The sequence below is a fragment of the Limulus polyphemus genome, unplaced genomic scaffold (assembly GCF_000517525.1).
Source record: "Limulus polyphemus unplaced genomic scaffold, Limulus_polyphemus-2.1.2 Scaffold2061, whole genome shotgun sequence".
NCBI classification, from domain to species: Eukaryota; Metazoa; Arthropoda; class Merostomata; order Xiphosura; family Limulidae; genus Limulus; species Limulus polyphemus.
This window is the reverse complement of record NW_013667671.1, coordinates 100816-111485: the sequence shown is the minus strand read 5'-3', so window position 1 is coordinate 111485 and position 10670 is coordinate 100816. Positions and strand designations below refer to the sequence as shown.

The 10670-nt window shown below is 33.7% G+C and overlaps 1 protein-coding gene across 7 annotated transcripts in view; it reads left to right on the top strand.

Moving 5' to 3' along the window:
* Positions 1-10670, top strand: part of LOC106465821 (collagen alpha-1(I) chain-like) — a 154163-nt gene that overhangs the window by 83731 nt on the left and 59762 nt on the right. For all 7 annotated transcript variants that reach the window (XM_022393769.1, XM_013926056.2, XM_022393767.1 and 4 more), the window contains one exon: positions 2956-3003. In XM_022393769.1, coding sequence (XP_022249477.1) covers positions 2956-3003 — 48 coding nt within the window. The remainder of the gene's footprint in view (positions 1-2955; positions 3004-10670) is intronic.

The window sequence follows — 10670 nt, the reverse complement described above, 5'->3', positions numbered from 1 at the left end:
AGTGCCATCTGCACACTTTAAAAGAACTATCTTGTGTTGTTCTTATTGGCCTGTTGATTGATACCGTAAACCCGGAAGTGACCTGTTTGTGCTTTGTTGGGTCTTTTAAAAATAGGTTGTTTGTATAATTTAAATAGTTTAGAAACATCTCTCAGTGAATAAGCTATAAGGTATGTGTCTAACAATTTTACTACAGTAACCGTCTTATTTTGATAACGTAGTAGGTGTATATTTTAACTCTGAGATTTTCAAACACATTAGTTTAGTTTAGATCTAAAAAGTATTAGTCCCAAGGGACTAACAGACCTCTCATGTAGGTCTGTCTGTCTGTAATAATGAAGCTTTCAAAATCAGAGCCACTTTATTAATAAACTCGTAAACTAACTTTTCAATGTTTTGATTAAAACGGTGTTACGATAAACATGTACTTAAAGTAATCTGTTTGATGACAAGAAAAACTAACAATATTGGGAAAGGGGGAAAAAAGCAATAGTTTGTAGGTAAGAAAGGAAAAAAATTACAAGCTGTTTATCATTGGAAATAATTTGATTTCAACAGTATTGTTTATTAATAGGTATGTTTTTCTCGGTTCAATCAATTGTATACTTATGTAGAAAGAATTATAAAGAAAATAGAAGCAGTTGGTGTCAAACGCAAATCCTCAAACGCTATATATATATACGTAAATTTTATGCATTATTTTAATATTTGATAATAAAAAGAGACGCTTAAACTAAATTAATTCAAACAAGTGTGTGTGTGTACATAAAACATAATTATTAATGAAGACACATAGTCTATATGTTCAAACAAACATGTGCATACAAAAAACACAATATTGTAAGTATGGAGACATTTTGAATCTGTTCAAACAAACGTGTGCATACATTCATAAAATACTGCATATATACAGTGATGTTAATCCAAACGTGTTCAAAGAAGCGTGTGCATGCATAAAATACCGTATAAAAAGAAACAAGCGGACTAAGCACGAGCCACACTAAAGTTCATTTACTCCTGCAACCGATAAGAAAGTTGAAAAGTAGAACATGACTCAGAGAATAAGAAGCAAAAGTATTAGTTGGAGTGTGGAGGCAGACGGCTGGTTAGGAAGGTCCATCTGACCTCATATATTTCACATGGTTATTCACACGAGCTGTTGCAGACGTAGTTTGATAAAACAAGCTGCGTAGGAGTGTGGGTGGTAGGTAGCCCCACTGTCTGCTAAGATATATATGTGTGTGTGTGTTTATATTTAAGTTGTTAGGAAAGTTATGTGATAGAAATATAGTATAAAGTAAACGTTCTTCTATAATTTCATCAAGTTTCCTTTCCTTTAATTTCAGTCCCCAGTTTTTGTACAATAATCGACCATCACTCAACGCTGAAGTAGCTTATCGTTATATGATCGGATCATACTCTTTGTCGCTCAACGCTGTTAGTTTTTACCGTAACTGTCCCCTACGATCTCGCTCAACGCCAAAACATCTTATCTTCATACCCCTGTCACTCAACCAGTCTCGGCGTTAAGGATAGGCAAATAGACGGCTGACTGCCTATGGCGCCAAGTTTTCGGGGGTTCTAGTGTGAGTAGGGGTGCAGCCTTAATTTCTATCAAGGGCGCCAATTAAGCTATCTCCGGCTCTGTATTCAACTGAAAAATGCTTATTCATTGACGCTAAGTAGCATATCTTCATACAGTGTTGATACACAACTGTTGCTTAATAGTAAAATATCTGATCAGTTATATAATGGTATTCTACGACGGTTAGACTTCACAAAAGTCGCTGTAAAAAGAAGAAAACTTAAGAGACGGTTTCTTGGCTCTTTCCTTTTTTTGTCTATTTGATGTTTATGGCGTGACAAACTATGGATATTATTAATCATATCTTCTAAGATTGTTGTTGTTGTTGTTCCAGTTAATGTGATTTGAAGAGATCCATAAAAATGAAGTTGTGATAATAGTAAATGATATACTCCCCCCCCCCATAAAAAACGCACTGGTATCTAATTTACCCCCCCCCCCGTACATTTAGAAAGTCACGGGAAGTTTCGCAAATTCTGGAAATTTGTCAGAATATATTAACTATTGAATTTTTATTTTTGTCCGTTCTTCTAGTATAGATAGTTTTAAAAAGGCTCGTTAATTGGTAAGAAAACATCCTTTAGTGTTAACAGGCGGCAGTGAAACGTCTGTTCATCAAAAACTTAGACACTTAAGAACCATCTGCAATAAATCATCCAACTTTCGCTGACTATATTAGCTTCTGTCGAACTGTGAATCTTTTGTTAATATTGCTACTGGATTTTTAATCTCTTGACCTAAATTAATTTCTTCACCATAAATACAAAGGAATCGAAGAGTACGTGATGTGAGGCAGAGGTGAACGTGATAAGCGGAATAATTGGCTTAGAAATGAAGTAAGAAAATCTGCCACATTGAGAAAATAGTGAATACGTATCTTAACATCTATCTTTCAACTCTTCCTGTGATAGGAAAATACTATACACATACAAAATAGTACTATACAAGTGCTTTTACATACCTTAACATCTTTGACATTTAGCTTCGTTTGTAATCTGAAATAATATTTTTGCAATACCAACTTTTAGCTCATAGCTCTGTCATCTCTTGACCGATTTGAGGTCTAATTCCAGTTTTGAACTCAGGAGGATTCAATCTCGTGGTTTACAGGGATTTAATTCTGTGATCACATTTTATTTTAGTTTCTTAAGAGATTTACTTTCAGTTAGGATAATCACTACGGAATCATTATTATTAGAATTTTCATTATTATTTTTATATATATATATATAAATATTTAACATCTATAAAAGTTCATCTAGTTAGTGTCTAGGAAATGTTGGTATTATGTACATAGCTGCTAGTTTATAAAACACTGCGCAAACTTTGCTTTGACGCTAATTAACAAATATGAAAATCTTGTATTCCAGGATATCGGCAGTGGAGGCTTCAATAATTATCATGAAGACATAGAGCCGGTGAGTGATGAACACATACAGTTTCTTGTGGTCTTAATGTAAAAAAATATTAAATTCTTTATCTCTATTTAAAATTGTCAATTTCATTTATTATTATTGTCAGTAGCCATAAAACGTAATATTGAGATATTATGTTTTGTTAGTGTTAATTACTGGAAACTGGTAAAGAAAATATCAATAGAAATCTAATACTTAATCTAGCATAGAACGCGTGTTCATGGTCTGTCAAATTTACTCCCATCATCTATGATGACATTAAGTCCGAAGAAATCTTGAGGTTATCTACTTGTTTTCATGGTGAAAGAAAATTCATCATTTTCCTTTGCTCCAAATGTAATATTACACACCACTTACGTCTAATCCTTTTTAACTTAATGTTTCACTTGTTTAGATCAAACTTTATTTATGTTTTTTCGTAAATATTTCTTACAAAACTGCAATTCAAAATACTAGGTCTCATTCCTGGTGATCGCCTCTCATCAATAGCTTAATAGCAGTTATTTCAATGGGAAAAAACCTCTCATGTGCACGTACTTTAACTTTAGAAAAACAATAATTAAAAAGTGGTTTTGTAAGATTAAATACTCAATTCAAAACTTTTACAAGCAAGTTTTTGTTACGTTACACTGTTTAGGAACAAAGTGAAATTATGAATCATTTTCAATCTCCACGAACACAAGTATGCAACGTTCATTTTAATCTCAAGGCTTTCATGCGGGTTGTTTATTATTAAGCACAAAGCTACACAGTGGACTATCTGTGCTGTGCCCACCGTTGGTATCGAAACCGACATTGAGCGTTATGAGCGCTCAGATTTACCGCTGAGCTACCGAGGGGCGGGAAGCATTCATGTTCTTGTCTTTATGCCTACTGTCAACACAAATGATTAGTCTAAGTGTTTAATCCAACCACGGGCGCAAATACCTATCTTACTGGTTGGCTGAAGTCCCCACAAATATTGCTCCACGGGTCCAATGAGGTCTAGTTGTGGCACTGAATCCAACTCTATGCTGTTCGATATCGAAAGGTTATTCGTGATTGTCACAGTAAATATATCGCGTTACCGACCTATTCAGACTGATATGACTCTAAGTTGCAATTTTGGCAGGTCATATTTATGTTTTTTTTAAATACCATATTTGTTGGAATAATTAGTATATTTAATTCACTGATCCCGAAAAATATATAACGTTATTTATTAACAGCAGTAAATATTTCATCTGAATTATATTTAAAAAAATTATATTTGTCATTATTAGAATTGAAACAGAAAAAGTAGGCATTTTTAATAAGTTATTTTATTACCATAAAAGCTTGTTTAAATAATACGTGTTTTTATATCAAAGAAACAGGTTGACGTGTAACAGCTGGTGAACTCATATATAGATAGGGTTTTCCAAGTTTTTAAACAATCAATTAAAAAATAGGATGTACAGTTTGTTATTGAAATTGCCATGTTTTATAAATAAATCTTAAAAGTAAGCCCAGCAAAATTAAATACTTTATCCCCAAGTGAAGAAAATAACCTTCCATAAATGCTATTGACAACTTTCTTCTTTCTGTATGAATTTGTGAGTTGGACTTCAAGAATATGTATGTGGTTTTTACGTTCAATATGCGCTAGTTATGCTTTTCATTTAATGATAATAATCTAACTTCAGGGGTTTACAATAACATTCAAAATAATATCCATTCATCATAAGAACACACACACACACACACACATATATATATATATATTCAACCTTCACGGGGTTTATTCTAAAGTTTAAAATGTTTTGTTATCTTACAAAATGTGTAGTGTATACTGGAGGGATTTATACATTTTGATAATAAAGTTAGAAAAAAACAACAATCTTTACACTTCAACAACAATCTTTACACTTCAACAACAATCTTTACTCTCCAACAACAATCTTTACTCTCCAACAACAATCTTTACTCTCCAACAACAATAAGTGTAAAGATTGTTGTTGAAGTGTAGAGATTGTTGTTAGAGTGTAAAGATTGTTGTTGAAGTGTAAAGATTGTTGTTAGAGTGTAAAGATTGTTGTTGAAGTGTAAAGATTGTTGTTAGAGTGTAAAGATTGTTGTTGAGGTGTAAAGATTGCTCTTGAAGTGTAAAGATTGTTGTTAGAGTGTAAAGATTGCTGTTAGAGAGTAAAGATTGTTGTTGAAGTGTAAATATTGTTATTGAAGTGTAAAGATTGTTGTTGAAGTGTAAAGATTGTTGTTAGAGTGTAAAGATTGTTGTTGAAGTGTAAAGATTGTTGTTAGAGTGTAAAGATTGTTGTTGAGGTGTAAAGATTGCTGTTGAAGTGTAAAGATTGTTGTTAGAGTGTAAAGATTGTTGTTGAAGTGTAAAGATTGTTGTTAGAGTGTAAAGATTGTTGTTGAAGTGTAAAGCAACAACAATCTTTACACTCTAACAACAACCTTTACACTTCAACAACAATCTTTACACTCTAACAACAATCTTTACACTTCAACAACAATCTTTACACTCTAACAACAATCTTTACACTTCAACAACAATCTTTACACTCCAGATGATTATAAGACAACTTTTATTTTAACCGACGTTTAGCGGTGTTTTTCTCTAACTTTATTATCAAAAAGTTTGAAATAACATTCATTCTTCATAAAATTATATGTATATATATATGGTAACATAAAGTCTTCATAAGGTTTACAGTAACATAAATAAATAATAATATTCAATCTTCACTGTATATTTTCTTGTAATGTTCAGCAACATTGAGTATTCATAACAATTACTATGTAAATTTAAAGTTCTTAACGTCTTCATTTTGTGTATAACTTTAATATAATAATTCCCTTAATCAGCTTCTACCATAGTAACTAAATATAATATCTGAATAATTAATGCAGCCTAATACCCATTATCAGTCTTTATCAAACACCAGTTTAAATTTAGCCTTCATCAAACATCTGATAATACTCAGCTCTCGTCTAATAACCCATTATTATTCAATTTTTACCAAATATCTGGTAAAATAGTACTTTCAGAGGTTTTGAAATGCCCATCTTATGTGAGGACTGGAGGATAAAAGTAACGACCACAATCCTTAAACTAGGCATGAATATGACAAGAGTATTGAATACCACTTGAATTCTTATGTATTATTATTATTACCTAATTCTTGAAAATTCCTAAGGATCTAGATAAAGAATGTAATGTTAAAAATATAATAGGCCTAATGTCTTATGACAAGTATACTTAATTATAATCATGTTTCGCCAGCTTGGAAAAGGCGTTCACACAATAACAATGTTAGATTGTTCGTAATTAAGCACAAAGCTATACAATGGGCTATCTGTGCTCTACCTACCACGGGTATCGAAACCCGGATTCTAGCGTTGTAAGTACGCAGACATACCGCTGTGCCACTGGGGGGCAACAATGTTAGATAATGTTTCCCTTCCTTTTTTCTTTTGTTATTAAATCCCCAGTGGTCTCATTAGATGCTAATTGCATACCATGCTCTGTGGAAGATAATAATTTACTCATTTAACCGATTAAGTATTAGTATCTTTACATTCAAAGCCAAAAGTCTAAAAAAATAAGAAATTTAATCTCCTTCAGGGGCTTTTTATCCCTCTTTTTCGGGGAAAAAAAATCCTGAAATAAAATAGCTCTTGTACATCATGGGGCAGGTTCCAGTTATCATACTAAAAATTATGGTAATCGAGGAGCCAACTCTGGGTGGCAGAAGTTAAAAGTCTGTAAAAAAAAAAAAGTGTAAATATGCCCTATTTAAGGGTTTCCTTTAACCCCCTTCTCCATCCAAAGTCTTAAAGCAATATCCGATGTACGCTGTCAGTTGCGAGTTACTTTACTTGAATGTTACGATAACCAAGCCAACCCAATCTGAATGATGGATGCTAAAACGCCTACACACATAGTGGATAATCTTATATTAAGATTTTCTGTATTAAGTACACTTACAATACATCTTAACAGATTACTTCTTGTCAAAGGCGAAGTTTTAGCTATACATGTATAGGTGTTAATCTGTTTGTGGAGAGGGTCAACCATAAAACTCGGAGTGAGAAAAACTAAACAAGACCTTTTGACGATGGCTTCGGTATTGTTACGACAGCGGAAGTCACGTGACTCTGATGGCGCGTTGGCGGGCGTGATGAGTTTCTCGAATGATCAGTGAAGTCCGAGTGTGTTCGAGATGCCCTCTTCGTTAGTATATAAGCCTGGCAGAGAAAGCCAGCGGAGATGAATGAAGGGAGAACAGTAGTTACTTTGAGTTCCGTGTAATTTATGATTCTGTTAGTTTCGAGCTAGTTAGCCGTAAAGTGTGTGTTTTGCACTCACCGAGAGCGAAGTTATCGAGATCGTGAATCGCTGTGATTTATAGCGTGTATTATAAAAGTTGTTAAATTTAAAGTGACGAGAAACGCACTGATTGTGGAACTTCTGTGTACTAAAAGTTTGTATCGAGGAAGAATAAACTGGTTTAATCAAGAAAGGACTTGTATCGCTGAATATCCTCGGAAAGTATTTCTACCGGAAACAAACAAACAAGCAGATACGTAACAGTATGTTTGTTTAATACAGAAACCGTTACTTTGCACCTATTCCCCTTAGTTATAATGTTACATGTTGTTTAAGAAATGACTGGTTTTTTACCTGTCTTAATATTTAGTTACGGTGAATGAGAAATAACAGCTATGATTCTTCATTACCTTCCATTCGGAATTTATCGAGATTTCAACAGGTGTCATTCTGTACTCCAAACCCTAATCTTCACGAGCTTCCCATGACACCCCAGGTGTTTGAAGTTCGAGTTGTGGCCTTCCTTTTTCATATTATTATTTGCCAGAGTTCGAGGGCTGACATTACGATGACTTAATGTGTATGTCCTGTATTAGGTCATGTGACGTGTATTGTCCACAAAAGGTTATCCACATGCTGTCCCAAGTTTCTAACATGTCACCTTGGAGATTAGATGAGTGGAAGTGACAAGAGCTCACATTCCCTCTCACTCCAAAACTGTAACACTGTAGCCACTGGTAATGGAAAACCTGTCCTCAGTAATGGGAACAAATTCTCCTTGCTCTTTTCTTACTTCGCGTTAGGCATATACTAATACACAGCTTATACATCCTGAAAATTAATGTATTAGTAAATAGTGTGTACAAGGCTTAGTCGTTTTTCCTCTCGACACCATCTACTTGCTAGGCGTTTAACGATTGTATTTCTTTAAATGAAACGTCCGTTGTGGATATAATAAAACTCATTAAATATTTGTTTTCTTCAATAGAACTTCCTAAAAATGTTTGTAATTTTACTTAAACGTCAGCTGTATTAAAGCACACACACATATGGCTGACTTAGGATAAGATTCAATCTTTGAAAGTACCAAAGAAACCGGTTACAGACGCTAATATCATTTAAAAGGTTTACTCCAAGAGAAATGAAAATATAGATAAGGATTTGATCCCACTAATATAATCCAAAAATGTTTCCTAGAGAAAAGGAATAATCCAACACGTAGGATCCAAAATATATTATAGTTTAGGCAAAGGTTTATACAAGAACTACAATTCGAAAAATAATTGGTGTAAATGAGGATTGTTAAATGAAATAATAACAAAAGAATATATAATATATGTGAGGATTTATGTAACATGTGTAACCCAGCAAATATAGTATAAGCATAAGGGTCATCCCACCAATATTATCCAAAAATGTAACAATGTAATTCAATGATTCGAAAAGTGTCACATATAAATATAATTATTTAAGCCAGTACAATGAAGTACAGATACGAATTCAACCAACTGGTGTGATTCAATGAATGTGAGAAAGAATCTAACGCTTTAATCCAACATATATAATAAGATATAAGCGTGCTTCACTTATCGAAGTGTATAATAGTTGCTAATCCTAAAGTGTCAGAAAGCCACTTGTAGAACATGTCCTATTTTATCACATTCTGTTAAAAACAACTCGTAATGATAATGAACATAGTAGAACACCGATATCTAGTTTAGAATGGCGTGTGTTTAGATTGTTGTTCAGCAACGAGGTAGAACGTGCGAGATGAAGTAGCATTAAGACAGCTTATCCTGGCAAAATACCAACAGATAGATTACAGATAATTCAGGCCCGTTCTTAGTTCACTTGGAATTCAGTTGAAGACAGTGAAACCTTGAGTTTAACTCTACTGGTTTTAATGTTGGAAAGTAGTATGTCCAGATTACATAACATCTTACGGTCTATTCGTGTATATAACGTTTGAAAAATTATTTACAATATGACACGCTATAGAAAGGCATGACAGAAAGTTTAATAGTAGCCCTCACAACTGTAAGTTCTCTTAGTGTAACAAAGCACCAGGTTTACATTAACATCAAAAAGTATCAGAGTTGGAGTGGTTGGTGCACGTCATCAGGAAGAACCAGACATGGAGATGACATTGTTTCCAATTGGTAGACCTAAAACATTTAGTATATTATCATCTAGAAGAAGAATGCATGAAATTCATCGGCACACCGGACAATTGTTAGGTGTCCAGGTGGGTTAATCCGCCCATTTTTATAGTTATATAAGACTCATCAAGATATACAGTAGTGTGTCGTGCGGCCAAAACAATCTGCAGGACACACTATATATTATTAATAGGACATTGGAATCAGTCAAATCTAAATCCTAAAATATTTTGGCTATAGAGGGCAGCACTGAATGAGAGTGGAGGTAATGTATCATATCAGAAACATATTTAAGTTCTTTGGATTTTTTTTTAACAATTTGGTGCACTGGCAGATCTTTTCAATCTACAATTAGATGTCTAATTTCGTTTAAATACAAGTTGTATGTGCAAAGTTATTCCACAAAACTGCTCAATTTTGACTAAAATTTTTGCTTACGTCTATGCAAAAAGTCACACTATGAGTAAAGGTGGACCGTTTCTAGTTTTTGTTATTCCGATCGAAGACGGCTGACTTAAGAGCAGCAAAACTATAGCGTGAAAGCACGTGCAGTAGGTACATAAGTATTGGTTAGGCCAAGCAAACTTGATTAGCAGTTTCTAGCTCAAGTTTTTAAAAGCATCATACGGGTGGACGGTTATTATTCATTGCCAACTTTTAAGCCCAAATTTGCAAGATTTTATGAAATTCTCTTAATTAAAGAGCTTTTAGCGTCACGTGATATTAGCTTAAGTAATTAGCGTAAATAATGATGCTCGATACGGCTATACCAAGTGCATGCGGTGATGAGAAGAAACTGTTAATCTAGTTTGCACGGCGTTACTATAAAGGAAGTCAACACTATTTTAGAGAGGAAAAACTATCACCATATATTTTAAAGAATCTGGTTGGTTCTGTAAAGTAAAGGTCTGCTCCGAATAATAATGTTGCGATCCTAAATTTAATGTTGGTTATTGTCGATTGCCACTTTCTAGCTTGCTGTGGTTTGTTGATGTGTATTGATAAAAAGTCATGACATCTAATCAAAAACACCTTACCTGTGAAAAAAAAGGTGTGGCCAACAAAAGGATTAAGTGTGCGACTTAAAGGATGAAATCAAAATTGGTGGCCATCATGCCCCAAGTTGAACAAAAAACGCGGCCTGGCTAACCAACAAATGAATATTTGCTGTAAAATTCTTATGAATGCTATAAGTG